The sequence below is a fragment of the Panthera uncia genome (assembly GCF_023721935.1).
Source record: "Panthera uncia isolate 11264 chromosome D3 unlocalized genomic scaffold, Puncia_PCG_1.0 HiC_scaffold_8, whole genome shotgun sequence".
In the NCBI taxonomy this organism is placed as follows: domain Eukaryota; kingdom Metazoa; phylum Chordata; class Mammalia; order Carnivora; family Felidae; genus Panthera; species Panthera uncia.
Genome location: NW_026057586.1, coordinates 52,481,091 through 52,498,991, shown reverse-complemented (window position 1 = coordinate 52,498,991; position 17,901 = coordinate 52,481,091). Strand labels below are relative to the sequence as shown.

The 17,901-nt window shown below is 34.8% G+C and overlaps 1 protein-coding gene across 6 annotated transcripts in view; it reads right to left on the bottom strand.

Moving 5' to 3' along the window:
* SMCHD1 (structural maintenance of chromosomes flexible hinge domain containing 1) overlaps window positions 1-17,901 on the bottom strand; it is a 168,288-nt gene that overhangs the window by 53,525 nt on the left and 96,862 nt on the right. For all 6 annotated transcript variants that reach the window (XR_007455432.1, XM_049620377.1, XM_049620378.1 and 3 more), the window contains 3 exons: window positions 5,602-5,689; window positions 4,643-4,774; window positions 3,623-3,775 (listed from right to left, as the gene is read on the bottom strand). Coding sequence is in view for 5 of the 6 variants with exons in the window: in XM_049620377.1 (XP_049476334.1) it covers window positions 3,623-3,775; window positions 4,643-4,774; window positions 5,602-5,689 (373 nt within the window). In the remaining variant the exon portion in view is untranslated. The remainder of the gene's footprint in view (window positions 1-3,622; window positions 3,776-4,642; window positions 4,775-5,601; window positions 5,690-17,901) is intronic.

The following is a 17,901-nucleotide window of genomic DNA, read 5'->3' as shown; positions in this document are numbered from 1 at the left end:
ACACACACACACACACACACACACACACACACACACACACACACACATATACACACACACACACACACAATGGAGTATTACTTGGCAATCCAAAAGAATGAAATCTTGCCATTTCCAACTACGTGGATGGAACTGGAGGGTAATATGCTAAGTGAAACTAGTCAGCCAGAGAAAGACAAATATCATATGACTTCACTCATATGAGGACTTTAAGAGATGAGATGAACATAGGGAAGGGAAACAAAAATAATATAAAAACAGGGAGGGGGACAAAACATAAGAGACTCTTAAATATGGAGAACAGAGGGTTACTGGAGAGGGTGTGGAAGGGTGGATGGGCTAAATGGGTAAGGGGCACTAAGGAATCTACTCCTGAAATCATTGTTGCACTATGTGCTAACTCATTTGGATGTAAATTTAAATAAATAAATAAATAAATAAATAAATAAATAAATAAGAAATTTCTAGATGACATAAGCAATAAAGAGAATTAGAAAACAACTTGAACAATAGGCTTAGATTATAACCTGAATTAAACAATACACATTCTTTTCAATCAAGTGTGGAACATTTAATTATAATTAACCATTATATTATTGTTATATTAACAAATAACTAGTCTTGTTCTGAGCCAGTATTTCCTAAATGTCCATACTGACGAGAACTACCTGCTTGTTACATCAGATTCCAGAGCCCCTATCTTAGACCTAATAAATCAACAGCTGGGCCAGAAGCCAAGAAGGACTTGAGAGTTTTCTGCTTATTCAGTGGGATATTAGGAACCTCTAGTGGAAAGTCATATGAATGACATGAAGCTTAGATTCTATATATGCAGCTGCAAGGGAATAGCTTAAGTCACCATCTTAACCTCATAAATGTGTACAGCCAGAGTAGCAACTTCAAATGCCTACAAGGGGAGGGGAGGTCAAGAAAACAAGACAAAGGTAAGTGGGCTAGGTGTATTCTTCCAACACAAACCTACTTTGCACATTCAAAATGTTTTCTTTGTCTTTCAACATGTGGCTTTCATTACCTAATTTTTGTTAGGGTACAAGAAAATTTCACTTTTACTCTCTACTATAACAAAAATAAAAGAACAAGTGTGAATATAAGTAACAAATGACAACTGCCCTCAATGTCAAGAGATAAAAAGAAGTGGCATGAATACAAGGGACTGGAAAATCCTTCTGCCCTAAGAGAATCATAGTCCAGTACTGCCAGATCTTTAGAATTCTCCAAATAAATCAGAGATGCAGATCATTATGTAAAACCTCCAGAACTTCAAATACTGGAAACTAATTAAGATGGAAATGCTGTAATGGCCTGTCACTGACAGACTAACCAATACATTTACTGCAGGCCAGGTGCAAGTAGGCAGGCTCCCCAATTTTAAGCCTAATGTTATTAAAACAATGTAGTATTGGCACTGGATTAGATAAAAAGATGAACACTGGCAACAATAAAAAAAAATACCAGAAAGATGGGGTGCCTGGGTGGGTCAGTCGACTGAGCATCCAACTCTTGATTTCAGCTCAGGTCATAATCCCAGGGATGTGGAATCAAGCCCTGCATATTGGGCTCCACACTGAGCATGCGCATCCTCTCTCTCTCTCTCTCTCAAAAATAGATATAGGGGCACCTGGGTGGCTCAGTTAGCATCTAAATCTTGATTTAGGCTCAGGTCATGATCTCATGTGGGATCCAGCCCTCCTGCATCAGGCTCTGCATTGACACTGCAGAGGCTGCTTGAGATTCTTTCTCCCTCTCTTTCTGCCCCACCCTGCCGCTTGCTCTTTCTCTCTCAAAAATAAATAAACATTAAAAAAAAAAAAATATATATATATATATATATAAGAGGGGCGCCTGGGTGGCTCAGTCAGTTAAGCGGCCGACTTCGGCTCAGGTCACGATCTCGCGGTCCGTGAGTTCGAGCCCCGCGTCGGGCTCTGTGCTGACCGCTCAGAGCCTGGAGCCCGTTTCGGATTCTGTGTCTCCCTCTCTCTGACCCTCCCCCGTTCATGCTCTGTCTCTCCCTGTCTCAAAAAATAAATAAAACATTAAAATAAATAAATAAATAAATAAATAAATAAATAAAAGGTGACATTTCAGATTTACAGGTACAGGAAGAATTATTCAATAAATGATACCAAGAAATTTAATGAATTTGAAAAATGTTAAAAACAATCAAAAGATTAATGGCATAAGAGTACTAGGGCAGGAATTGTGGACATAATCCTTTCTTCCACTCCAGTATAAACAAAGCTAAAATCTAAAAAACAAAATCAGGAAACAATCCTTATATACAAAAGAACATGATTATCTGTAATATAAAATTATGAAAATGATGAATATTCCAAAAGACAAAGCATCAAGGGACAATCCTAAAAAGATCAAGAACAAGAAAAATATTCAACCTCACTAATAACAAAATATTTTTTTAAATATAGGAAACTTGGGTTAGAGTTCCAAAAATCATTCATATTTAGGGCTGGTAATATTATGAAGGTAAATACACATTATTTCTGGTGGGAATGTAAACTAAACAGCAATTGGCAATATCTACCTACCAAAAGGCTTAAAATTCTGCCTCCAATTCTACTTCTAGCAGTTTCTAAAACAAATAATCAGACATATGCAAAAGGATGTACACAGAAGAAACCTGATGAAAGCATTGTTGATAACAAGCTTTGGAGAGCAACTAAATTTCCACTTAGGACTGATTAAATTATGATCATAATACAATGACGTAAGTTTATACGTACTGATAAAATATGCCATGCATGTGTTAAATAAAATTTTTATAAAAGCACAGTTTTATATTAATGAAATTTTATACCCTACTCACGTATATAAATAATATACACATGGGGTATCTGTGCAGTGTTTGTATATATACAGAAAGTCTGTAAGGTAAGTCTCACTAAATTGCTAATCAACATTATCTCTGAAGGGTGATTAAATAGTGACTGTTTTTGAAGTTTCTGCACTGTGTATTTTTTATACAAGTAAAAGTATTTCCATTTTGAAAAAGAAAAGTAACAAAGATAAACTTTTTATAAAATTTTTTCTAGATATGTATACATTTTTTAAATATTTATTTTGAGAGAAAGAGAGAGAGCACAAGCGGCAGGGGGGACAGAGACAGAGAATCCCAAGCAGACTCCATGCTGTCAGCCCAGAGTCCAACTTGGGTTCCATCTCAGCAACCGTGAGATCATGACCTGAGCCAAAATCAAGATTCAGATGCTTAACTGACTGAGCCCCTCAGGTGCCTTGATATATGTATATATTTTACCTGGGCTATATTATATTCTATTTCTATCCACAGAATGGTAACTTTTCAATGAAACACGAATATATTATCACCAAAGCTAAAAATCCCTACAATCAGAGAAAAGAGTCATCCATAGGGAAAAAGAGGTTCTTGCTTATAGTAAGAATGATCCTGGATCCAATGTGTAATAGCTTACAGCAAAATCACAAAGTATTTCCACTGACTTTTCAATTTAATGCTATACTTAGAACATCTTCACAGTTATATACACAAAAGAACGGGTATTTAACTCTGTGGTTTATAATATTAAATACAGAAATATTATCTACCAGAAGACATAAAAATTACCGTGATTTCGGCTGAGCCTTTCACAAAGGGAAATTCCAGCGTTCTAACTTTCCCAATAAAGAGTGGTGTATCTGTATCTTCCTCATTAGAACCTTTAATTGTAGCTACTACAGTGCCAACCAAATCAATTCCAGTTTGATTATTGTAGTCATCCTTCAAGTAAACAAAAGATAAATTAGAAGAACTGGTAAGGAGATTAAATCCAGAAAAGGAAATGAATGTATCAGAAATGCAATATAAACTCTAAATATCTAATTATCATCATCCTTCTTACTCCAAACACAGAATTCAGTTCTCGGATTAAGAGCTCCACAGGCAGAAAATAATCTGAGAAGCTGTAAAAGAACCAGAGGCTTCCATCTAATATAATGATTTATAACTTTCTATATTAAAAGGACTCCCATTTTAAAATTTCACCTTGTCTTTTACTTTTATTCATCTATTGATCTAGGAAGAGAAGAATGATTCACCCGTCTAAAACAGCAAAAAACTTTCTGAAAGGAGTTAAGTATCCCACCAGCAAAATTTTCCATAAAGGTGAAGTCGGCTACTGTGTTTTACATATTTTTGTTAATATTCTCAGCAGCTCTATTGCTGCTTACTCTCTCGGTAGTAAGAAGCTTTAAAGAGCTCATTGTGATCAATCATCAGAGCAGATCTCTCAAAAATAATTATTTCCTTCTGTCCCAATAGTGAAATGGACACTGAGGAATCAATTTACTTCACACATATTCATAATACATACATGAAAGAAAGGTATGTATTAGGAAAGGTAGGCAAATTCCTGCATTTTTGAGTCAGTCCTACTTAGTATATCTGGATATATTTTACGTATAATGTTACACATTCTCTGTATTCAAATACAAAGGTGTTTATAAACATTTCATTCACCCACACAAATTTTCCATATTATCTTAAACTGAATAATTAAGGTCTAACTCTATAAGTAACTATTCTGCACACTGAAACTAGAAATAATTTTTCTTATTCTTTGCAATTTCGGAAGTAAATAAACATTACCGTAATAATAAGATGTAAATCTTTGGCCAAGGTCCTACTGGCAACTGAACGAACATTTGAAACAGCTGGTGTAGCTGGCTGGATTTTAGGAACTAACTTCACAGGTTCATTAGGTAGAACATCAACTATAATCTTACAAAACAAAAGCAGCATTGTGATGAATAATATATTGATGGTTTAGTATTTAAGAGTAAGACAAGAAATAATGCTAGTATATACTAAATAAAATGAAATGTTACCTTCTAAAATAGATTTTCTTATCTCCTAAACTTGGAATCAACTTACTTTTTAAATTCAGAAAAGATAAATTTTTGCATGTTAACAGTCATCTAAGAACAAATTTAGGGGGATTTAAAAATACAGACAATTTTGGGGGCACCAGGGTGGCTCAGTCAGTTAAGCGTCTGACTCTAGATTTCGGTTCAGGTCATGATCTCAGGGTTTCATGAATTTAAGCCCTGCATGGGGGTCTGTGCTGACAGCGTGGAGCCTGCTTGAGATTCTCCCTCTTCCTCTTCTCCTCCCTCACTCAACTCTCTCACAATAAATAAATAAACTTTAAAAAAAAAAAAAGCAGATTTTTAAAAATTTAGTACACTAAGATATTGAATGGAGATGATGTATATCAAAATTACTTTAAATTTCATTATTCAGAATTACTAGTATCTAAAATGTTATTAACTGAAAAATTTTCATGTATGGTTGATAACCTTATCATGATAGACACTAAAATGCTTACTGGAGTCTTTGAAATAAAGAGAAATGGAAAAAGGAACTTCTACATCAGGTCATATTAATGAACATAATTTAAATATATTCTTTTCTAATAGTCCTGAAAATTGCACTATTTATACTTTGCATCCAATAATTAATTCACTTTTAAAACAAAACCTTTTCATTCCTACACTAGGCAAGAAAATGTAAAGCTAACTATAGTATATAAAAAGAGTTAAGCAAACCTGTTCACTGTTAAGAATATTTGCTTTATCCATCATAAAACCAAACTGGATACAATAGGTCCCCACTTTGTTAGGAATTGCTTTATCCCTAAGTTAGAAAGAAAGAGAAGATCACTGACAACTTTTAATTAAAAAGAGAAGGAATTCAAAGCATCAACATTTTCTGTTCCTTCCACAAAATGCATACAAAAACAATTGCTATTACTAAATTTGCCTTCATTCAACAAATATTTCCCATAATATCAAGCTTTACTTCAGGTCTGTCTTACCTGGGTATTCTTTCTCAAAATACCCAGAAACGAAGCTCTGGATATGGCAAAAGTTCACAAGAACAGGAATATAAAGCTGACAAACTAGTAAACACAAAAATGTTGAGTTATGTGTCAAGTGAATTTTGCCTTGTTTCTACAAAATAAATATCCAACTCACAGTTTTATATTTCAAAATTATAGGATATCCTGATCTTTTTATATTACTGTTTTCCTTTCAAGCACCATTCTAAATATTTTACATATAACACAAGGCATTCACTATGACTTACTTATCAATAAAGAGCTCAGTACTTAATAAGAGGTACACATACTAGTATGCTTTGATCACACCTAATGAAAGCAAAAACATGAATAACATTTTCTGGTATAACTTGCATGATATGTGCAACACGGCTCTAGATCTCTAAGGTGGCTTTTGCATGTCATTCACATTCTCAAAATACTGGATAACGGAGTAAAAAAGAACAAAGGCTTTGAATATGTATCTGTACTGAAATCCCAGAACTGCAATATATATGAAAACTTGGAGAAAATAATCTATGTCACGTTTCTCCAAGAGAAGAATTCCTAATAAAGTCATAGTAAGACTGAAACAAGACCTCTGCTTCCAAATGGCAGACAAACTCTTCCTGATGAAGACAAGCATATTTTATTTTTATTTTTTAAAGTTATTTTTTAATTCCAGTATAGTTAACACACAGTGTTGTATTAGTTTCAGGTGTACAATATAGTGATTCAAAATTCAACACATTACTCAGTGCTCATCATGGTTAGTGTACTCTTAATCCCCTTTAACTATTTCACCCATACTCCCCACCTGCCTCCCCTCTGGTAACCACCTGTTTGTTCTCTATGTTTAAAGGTCTGTTTTTTTCGTTTGACCCTTTTCCCCCTTTTCTTCATTTGTTTTGTTTCTTAAATTCCACATATGAGTGAAATCATATGGTATTTGTCTTTCTTTGACTTATTTCACTTAGCATTATACTCTCTAGATCCATATGTCTTGATATTTAAACAAGTGTATTTTAAAAGGCATTTGCTTGAAGATGTTAAAGAGATAACAAACAAAAGTGAAAAATAACTCAACAGGATATAAGATAGCATGGAGATCCTGGGAAGGGAGTTTCACATTTAAGGCTGCTTTAATCAATCCTGGGAACACATCCTAGGCATAGAGGTGAACCTAGTCAGATAGGCTTCCAAGGGAAAAACCACTCAGCTTTGAATCATGTCAATCTCTGAATGTGGACTTAAATGATAAAAAGACTGCTACTGGCCCAAATAACAGAAGCAAATGTAAACCCAACCTGGAGAAAGAAAACGCCTGACACTTCAAATTATTTCCATAAATATTCATAAACAAAATGTATGGTAAACAATAAAAAACAGGTACATAAAGAGGCAAGAAAACTAGAATGAAAACCGACAGAAGCAAAAGACCACTGAAACAGACCAAAAGGAACTTGAGACAGACTTTTAATAAACTCTGGTTACTGCTTCTTAGGATAATAAAAGACAAGACTGGGAATTCCAACATAGAACTGGACTTCAAAAAGCAAAAACAAAACTAAACTAATAATGCCAAACAGAAATTATTTATTCAAAGATGGGTTTAACAGCAAACTGGATACACTGAAGGTATTTCAGAAGAAAATATCTAGAATGAAGGGAGACAAAAAAAAAGAGTGGCAAATAGAGAAAAGAGGATGAAAGACTGAGAATGATGTAAGGACTAATATGCCAGAAAAAAGAAGAAGGAAAGAATGAACAGAAGCCATATTTGATGAAATGGCTGATAGTTTTTATAGGCTTTGATTTTATGGTCTTTGAGTTTGAAAAATTAAGTAGAATAAATAAAAAGAAATCCATGAATAGGCATGTCATAGTAAAATTGTTGAAAACAAAACTTAAAGCAACCAAAGAAGAGTGGAAATGATTACTTTTCAAGATAAAAATAAGGCTGACAGCTTAACTCAACGTAAACAACAGGACAGTGAAGGCTGGCTTGAAAGTACTGCAAGAAAGAACTGCCCATCTAGAATATCATTTCTAAGAAAAATACTCATCTAGTACAAAGGTGGAGTAAATATATTTTCAGGTAAAAAAGAGACAATTCATCACCAGATGTACACTAGAGGAAATACTAAAGTAACTTCCTCAGATGCAAAACCTGAGTGGAAGATTAACAGAATAAATGAGTTAGTAAATCTAAATGAACACTATATAAACTAATACTGTATTCATAGGCTTGACATATACAATAATGAAGGCATTTAAGTTGAGAGAAATGGTGTTTAAGTGTTCTAAGATCCATGCAGGCCAAAGAGAGAGCAAAAAATGCAAAGTGTCATCACACATTGCTATAGGACACCAACTATGCATGCTGAAATCGCTTTTAAAAAACCCACTTACAGAATAGTAAGATCGTATAACTACCAAGTTAATGAGAAAAAACAATAACTAAAAACACTTAATAAATTCTAAAGAAAAAGGAACAAAGAGTAGGAGGATCAAATAAACAGGTTGAGTCAAAAGCAAGTGCTTTCAGTTATTATTTGTAAGATCTAAACTTTTCATTTAAAAGATTATTTTAAAAAACAACTATAATGCCATCTGTAAAAGATCACTTAAAATATAAAGATACAAAAGTAATGAAAAAAGATATTTATCCAAAAACTCTCATGATCCCTAAGGTGGCTTTTGCAGGTGACTTATATGGAAAGTTGGTATACTGTTATTAAAGTAGATTGCCAAGCAAAAAGCATCACTAGAGAAAAAAGGTGAATACTTCATAATGTTAGCAAATTCAATTGGCCAAAAAAACATAATAATGTAAATATGTATGTAAATATTAACATAGCCTAATAAAATGTGTGAACACTAACAGAACTAGGAGGCAAAGTAATTCCGTACTCATAATGGGAGATTTGCAACACTGCTTAAAAAATACACCTACACAGGGGTGCCTGGGGGACTCAGTTGGTTAAGCGACCGACCCTTGATTTTGGCTCAGGTCATGATCTCACAGTTTGTGAGATCAAGCCCTGTGTTGGGCTCTATACTGACAGCAAGGAGCCTGCTCAGGATTCTCTCTCTCTCCTCTCTCTCTCTGTTCCTCCCCCACTCGCGCTCTATCAAAATAAACATTTAAAAATATATATACAGTAAAACCTTATTTTGTGAACATAATTCATTCCAGAAACATGCTTGCAATCCAAAGCACTCGTATATCAAAGTGAATTTTAAGAACCATTGGCTCAGTTGTGATTATTCGGCATCACGTACTACTTGTATTGCAAAACATCACCTGTTTATCAAGTTAAAACTTATCAGAAACGTTTGCTTGTCTTGCAGAACACTCTCCAAAAAAGTTACTTGCAATCCCAGGTTTTACTGTATATAGAAAAATTAAAAATATAGAAAAAAATTAAACGTAGAAAAATGAAACACAAGGATTACCAAATTTTGAATTAATGAACATAACACTGTACTTCACATGCAGTGTTTATTATTTTCTAGTGTACATATTTACCAAAATTGACCATATGCACATACAACAAAAACAATTATCAATTAGTTTCAAAGAAATGGAATTATATAAGGTAGGCTCTCTGATCACAGTGGAATTAAGCCAGAAATCAGCAACAGAAAAAGAATAAGAAAATCCCCAAATTCAGAAATTAAAAATATACTTCTAAAGAATAGCCATGGGTAGAAGATGAAATCACAATCGAAATTAGAAAATATCTTGATCCAAATAATAATGAAAATACAATGTAAAAAAACTTGCAAAATTTATACCTCTACATGTATAAACACATATATTTAAACATAAGTATTTATAGTCACATATATGTATATACAGGCTGAAAATAAGCATGTTAAGCAGCAATCCTAAGAAGTTTTAAAAAGGCAAAAGTTGGTTCTTCAAAAACACCTACAATATTTACATCTCCTGGTAAGATTACTTGAGTAACAAAAAATAATGTGAACAATGGGAGATCACTATAGATCCTACAGGCATTAAAATTGAATTATGAACGAATTGTTAAATTAACATAAAGAATGACAAATTGAAAACTGTAAGTTACCAAAACTGACCAAAGACAACAAGGAAATATAAATATTCATTTAACTGCTGAATTTGAAGAAACTGAATCCATACTACAACCTTCCTCCCCAAAACTACAGGCACAGATGTCTACACTAATGAAATCTACCAAACATTTAAGGAAGAAATAATGACTCTCACACAAGATCCAGAAAATAAACCAAGACTTAGGGCCCACTTCTCCCTGCTACTTTAGTGAGGTATTCATGACCTAGATACTAAACCTAAAAAGAACATTTAAGAAAGTGTAGGCAACCCTGACTCATTAATGTAGATGAAAAAATTCCAAACAAAATATTAGCAAAACAAAACGGTCAATACATAAAAGAGGTTATGCATCATGATGAAAATGGATTTACTCCAGTGATACAAGACTGGCTGGCTGAACATTCAGAAAATTAATGTTCTGTAAAATTCAGCACATTAAAAAGGAAAGGAAAAATATCACATATTACCTCAATAGATGATAAAATCTAATGTCAATCCATAATAAATAGAAATTCTCCTACTAATGATTAGAAATGAACAGACTGCTAAATCTATCTACCAATGAAATTAGGAACTGGGGATGAATTAGAATGACCACTCTCATCATATCTAAAATTTTACTGTAAGTCCAAGCCAGTTAAATATGGCAAGAAAAAGAAAATGCACAATGACTGAAAAGTAATAAACCTATCATTATTCACAGGCGTTGATGTGCATCTATTCTGAAATCCCAAAGAATCTATAAACAAAACTGGAGATTAAGGAATTTAGGAGAGATGTTGGCTACAATGTCAATAAACACAAGTGAACTGGATTTCTGTAACCAACAACAAACGTAAAAAACGTTAAAGGATGTTGTCTACAATAGCATCCAAAATATCAATGATCTTTATCTAGACATTATGCAAAATGAAATAAATCAGACAGACAATTACATATACTCTATTATTTCACTTATATGTAGAATCTAAAAAACTCAAACTCGTAGATACAAAGAACAGATTGGTTGTTGCCAAAGGTAGGAGCTGGGAGATGGAGGAAATGGATCAAGGTGGTCAAAAGGCACAAAGTTTCAGTTAAAAGATAAGTAAATCCTTGGGAAGAAATGTGTAGCATGGTGGCTACAGTTAACAATACTGTAGCGTATATTTGAAAGTTGCTAAGAGAGTAAATCTTAAAAGTTTCCACCACAAGAAAAAAACTTTGTAGTTATTTAAGGTAATGCATGTTAACCAAACTACCATGGGAAACATTTGGGTGGAGATATATATCTATCTTGAATCAGTGTTATATACCTGAAACTAATACAATGCTATATGTTAATTATATCTCAATAAAATTGAAAAAAAAATCACCTATTTAGGTATTCATCTAAGTAAAGATATAGGACACTTTGATTCAAAATAGTGCAAAATGATACAGAGAAACTAAAGAAAAAATAGAGGAATATGACATATTAGTAGACTGCAAGATTTTCCCAAATTTCTACCAAAAAAATCCCAACAGCTTTTGTTATTAAAATTGTATTTGGTATTTGAACTTGGTAATATGATTCTGAAATTCATATGGAAAATTAAGGGCCAAGATATTCAAAAAGAACAAAGTTACAGGGCTTGTTCTATAAGATATCAAACTTATCAAGAAGTACGGTATGGTAAAATATAGACAAACAGGTGAAGAAATCAAAATAGGGAGTCAGATGCACACAAATATGGACATATGATTTAAAATAAAGATGGCACAGTGGAACAATGATCTCAATAAAAAATACAGACACAACTATTTATTCATACATAAATTAAAAAAAAAAAACCTGACCTGTACTTATACCTCATACATTAAAAATATTAACTCCAAGAATAACTGTACAAAATTATAATAAAAAAGAGTGGACAAAGTTGGGGCACTTGGCTGGCTCAGTCAGAAGAGCATGCAACTCTTGATCTCAGGATCATGAGTTTGAGTCCCACATTGGGTGAAGAAAAGGCTTAAATGAATTAAAAACAAGGAAAGAGTTAGGGTTCCCAAGACCACCCCCAGGTTTGATGATTAAGAGAACTCACAGGACTCTGTTAATAGTCATACTCACAGCTATGATTTATTACAGTAAAAGGATACAAAGCAATATCAGGAAAGGGAAAAGATGAATAGGCAACATCCAAGAGAGAACATACACAAACTTTCAAGGGTTCTTTTGCAGTGGAGTCACAAAGGACTTGCTTAATTGCCCAGCAACAAGTTATGATAACACACACAAAATGCTGTTAACCAAAGTAATCTTATTAGAGACTCAGCAACCAGTTTTTTATTGGGGGCTGGTCACCTAAGGGTCCTCTGCTTAGTACATCTAAAACTTCCATATTCCCAGAAGGAAAGCAAAGGTTTAGCATAAACCGTATTTGTAGAAGTAATCACCACCACAATAAATCTTGCTACCATCACTTACCATGCAATATTGCTACATATTAACTACATCCTCCTAAATTAGAGATTGTATCCTCATGTTTTTATAACTGGAAGTCTGCATCTTTTAATCACTTTTCCCTATTTTGCCCATTCCCCTATATAGCTAAGACTTCTTTTTATTGAGATGAAATTCATTTCAAACAAAATCAACCATTTTAAGTGTACAATTGATTGGCATTTAGTACATTCCCATTGCTGTGCAATTACTATATCTATGTAGTTTTTTTTTTTTTAATGTGTGACTATATTTAAAAGAATTACTAAAACTTTCCTTCTGATACCCTGGAATGCTAAAATAAGATTCAATTAAAACAAGTTATTTAAATATTTTGGAATACAAATAGCCCAATTACCACATATTTTAATAGATTCATACACTAAAAGATAATTTAGTAGTCTGAAAAGAAGGCAGTATGTGCTTTCTTGGATGTTTAAATGAGTCCCATGCAATAACATGAGTGTACCTTAAAGACTTAAAGTAAAGTTACACAGTATGAGATAAAGACAGTGATGGTATATTTTGTTGTTTGTCACAACATAATAAGCAAACTCAAGACTATTTAGAAACATAGAGGGGCACCTGGGTGGCTCAGTCAGTTAAGCGGCCAACTCTTGATTTTGGCTCAAGTCACGGTCTCATAGTTCAGGAGATCAAGCCCCGCATCATGCTCCAGGCTGACACCTCAGAGCCTGCTTGGGATTCTTTTTTCCCCTCTCTCAGCCCTTTCTTCTCTCTCTCAAAATAAAAATACATTAAAAGGGAAGGGGCACCTGGGTGGCTCAGTGGGTTACGCTTCTGACTTCAGCTCAGGTCATGATCTCAAGGTTCATGGCTTCGAGCCTTGCGTTGGACTCTGTGCTGACAGCTCAAGAGCCTGGAGCCTGCTGCCGATTCTGTGTCTCTCTGTCTCTGCCCCTCCCTTACTCACAGTCTGTCTCTCTCTCTCTCTCTCAAAAATAAACAAACATTAAAAAAAATTTAAAAAGAAACATACAGCAATCTAACATTGCCTTTACAACAAGTGCACAGTCACAAGATCTTTAACAAAAGTGGAGTGTCTACGAAAGATTTAAAAAAACAAAATGGTCCTTCAATACAGTTAGTTTGGACATATTATTATAATAATCATTTTGACTCTACTGATGATAAGTTAAGGAATTTTAAAAATAAACCTTTTCCAAATCCTTCTCAGGATTTTGAGAAGACAAGGGAAGTAGGAAGCACCAGGAATTGGTCTCCCCTTCCAGACAACAACTGTACTAGCAGAATAGGTCTGATGTAAGTTTGGAACTCTCAAAGTTACTGAAGACTAAGATAGTAAATTACAGTGAATTTCGATCAATTTCAGCTCTTAGCACAGAAGTAACTACTCATTCCCCCCTTCCCAGCCCGATGGCAGGCAGATGTATGTCCTTAGAGCAGTCTATACACAGCTTTTAGGAGCCAGCGTGGGCAAAAAGGACCCTACCCCTCCAAATACTGGGGATCTGTGCTCTGCTGCCTCTGATCACAGAGGAGCAGACAAAAATGCAGACAGCCATTGTTCCTGCCCCAGCCCATACTTTGCAAGCCCCTCATTCTCCAGTTTAAGTAATGTCCAAGGGACTTAAAGGGCCAGCACTCTTTCCTTCTCTTCACTTTCTTTTTCCCTTTTAGGGAACCAGACATTAAAGGACATTCATAAACAACTGCACATATGGGGAAAATTAGAAAGTGACCACACATGCTCAGGGAAAGAATCAGAAAAAGACATGACAAGACTTCAAGTATACACCTAAGACCGATCTGTGACCAACAGCCTGTAACAACTGAAAAAATAAACAAAAATAAAACCCAGCAAACCCCAGGTGAAGAAAGAATATGAATTCCAGAGCTACCACATTATTAGCTTCAAATGTCTAGTTGTAGCCAAAAAAACCACAAGGCAAAGAATCAAGAAAGTATGGGCCATTCAAAGGGAAAAAAATAAAAACAAAAACAAATTTTACTGAAAAATACCTGATGGCAAATATACTAGACAAGGACTTAAAAAACACCTGTCTTACAGATGCTCAAAGAACTGAAGGAAGATGTGGAGAAAATTCAGAAAGTGATGTATGAATAAAATGGAAATATTGATAAAGAAATAGAAAACCTAACAAGAAACCAAAAACAAATTCTGGAGCTAGAACAATAATGAAGTGAAAACTTCACTACAGGTATTCAAAGGCAGATTTGAGCAGGAAGAAGAATTAGTGAACTTGAAGACAATGGATATTACAGTCTGAGGAACAGAAAGTAGAAAGGATTGAATAAAAGTGAACAGAACCTAAGGGACCACTGGGACACTAGCAAGTGTCCTCTCTTTCACCAGAGGAAGAGAGAATATTTTGAAGAATGGCTGAAAACTTAACAAGTTTGATGAAAGACACAAATATATATATAGAATATGCTCAAGATATTCTGCATAAAATGGATTCAAAGATACACACAACAAGACACATTATCATCAAACTTACAAAAGACAAAGAGAATACAAAATAGAATATGGAGAGCAGCAAGAAAGAAGAGAATCATTACATACAAGGGATCCTCAGTAAGCTGATCAGATTTCTCATCAGAAAGTCTCCCCAGAGCCAAAGCATAAGAGACTCTTAAAAACTGAGAAAAAACTGAGGGTTGATGGGGGGGTGGGAGGGAGGGGAGGGTACCTTTTGGGATGAGCACTGGGTATTGTATGGAAACCAATTTGACAATAAATTTCATATATTGAAAAAAAAAAAAAAAGAAAGAAAGTCTCCCCTTCCATTTTTCTCTTTGCATGGGATCAGGCTTTCCCCACTAACTCTTTTCCTTTTTTTCTAGGGTTACTTCAACAAACAAATCAAAAGGACACCTGGTGGAAGGGTTTGCAGAGGACTGACCAGTGTGATAGAGCAGCCAAAACGCAACAACAGATAGCATGCAACACACATCAGAAACACTTCCTGAAGGGTCAGGCCCTGGACAGTGTATGACCCCTTTTTAATATAGTACTTGCAGGTGCAGGACACATAACAAGCTATTAAAACACACAAAAGACAAATACTTAGCCAAAATGATGAAAGGAAAGAATTCTCCCTTAAAGAAAAAGCAAGAAGAAATGACAACCACAGAATTGTTCAAAACAGATATAAACAATGAATCTGAACAAAACTTTAGAATAACAGCCATAAGATTAATAGCTGGGCTTGAAAAAAGCATAGAAGACAGTAGAGAATCTATTGTTGCAGAGATCAAACAACTAAGACATAGTCACGATGAATTAAGAAATACTGTAAATGAGATGCAAAATAAACTAGCTACAGTGACAGTGAGGACAGAAGCAGCAGAGAGAACAGGTGAAATAGAAAATAAATGTATGGAAAAAGATGAAGCTGAAAAAAAGAGGGAAAGGAAATTACTAGACCACAAGAGAGAATTAGATAGCTAAGAGATTCCATGAACAAAACACTATCCATATCATAGGAGTTCCAGAAGAGGAGCAGGAGAAAGGGGCAGAAGTTTTATTTGAACAAATTATAGCCGAGAACTTCCCTAATCCAGGGAAGGAAACAGGCATCCAAGTCCAAGAGACACAGAGAACTCCCTTCAAAATCAACAAAAACAGGTCAACACCATGACATATAGTGAAACTGGCAAAACACAAAGATAAAGAGAGAATTCTGGAAGCAGCTAGGGACAAATGGGCCTTAACCTACAAGGGCAGACACATAAGGGTAGTTGCAGACTTGTCCAGTGAAACTTGGCAGGCCGGAAGGGAGTGGCAGAAAATATTCAATGTGCTGAATAAGAAAAATATGCAATCAAGAATCCTTTATCCAGCAAGGCTGTCATTCAAAGTAGAAGAGATAAAGGCTTTCCCGGATAAAAACTAAAGGATTTCATGACCACCAAACCAGCCCTGTAGGAGATCCTAAGGGGAATTCTGTGAGTGGAAAGGAGCAAAGACTACAAAGGACCAGAGACATCACCACAAACATGAAACCTACAGAAAATACAACAGCGCTACCTCCATATCTTTCAATAATCACTGTGAGGGGCGCCTGGGTGGCTCAGTCGGTTAAACAGCCGACTTCGGCTCAGGTCATGATCTCACGGTCCGTGAGTTCGAGCCCCGCATTGGGCTCTGTGCTGACAGCTCAGAGCCTGGAGCCTGTTTCGGATTCTGTGTCTCCCTCTCTCTCTCTGCCCCTCCCCTGTTCATGCTCTGTCTCTCTCTGTCTCAAAAATAAATAAACGTTAAAAAAAAAAATTAAAAAAAAAAAATAATCACTGTGAATATAAATGGACTAAATGCCCCAATCAAAAGACACAGGATATCAGAATGGATAAGAAAATGAGATCCATTTATGTGCTGCCTACAAGAGACTCATTTTAGGCATGAGGATACCTGAAGATTGAAAATGAGGATGGAGAACCATCTAAGAGCCACCCAGGAGCCCCAAACAAACTAGATTTTAAAACAGACTGTAACAAGAGATGAAAAAGGGCACTCTATCATAATTAAGGGTCTATCCATCAAGAAGAGCTGACATTTGTAAATGTTTATGCCCCCACTATGAAAGCACCCAAATATATAATTATCACAAACATAAATAAATGTAGGAACAAGGAAACAATGGCTCTGAAGGACACATTGGACCAGATGGACTTAACAGATATATTCAGAACATTTGATTCAGAACACACTCTTCTCAAGTACACATGATACATTCTCCAAAACAGATCACATATTGGGTCACAAAACAGTTCTCAACAGGTACAGAAAGACTGAGATCATACCATGCATATTTTCAGGTCACACTATGAAACTTGAAATCAACCACAAGAAAAAATTTGTAAAGCCCCCAAAAACACAGAGGTTAAAAAACTAAAGAATGAATGGGTTAACAAGCAAATTAAAGAAGAATTTTAAAAATACATGGAAGCCAATGAAAATGAAACACAACAGTCCAAACACTTTGGGATGTAGAAAAGCACTTCTTAAGAGGAAAATACATTGCAATTCAGGCCTATCTTAAGAAGCAAGAAAGGTCCCAAATACACAACCTAACCTTACACGTAAAGGAGCTAGAAAAGGAACAAAAATAGAGCCTAAAGCCGGCAAAAGAAGGGAAATAATAAAGATTAGAGCAGAAATAAACAATACAGAATCCAACAAAAACAAAAACCCCCCAGCAGAATCAATGAAACTAAAAGCTGACTTTTTGAGAGAATAAACAAAATTGATAAACCACTAGCCAGACTTATCAAAAAGAGAAGAGAAGACCCAAATAGATAACATCATGAATGTAAGAGGAGAAGTCACAACCAATACCACAGAAATACAATTATAAGAGAATACTATGAAAAATTCTATGCCAAAAAACTGAACAATCTGGAAGAAATGGCAACACTCACACACTACCAAAACGCAAATGGGAAGAAACAGAAAATTTGAA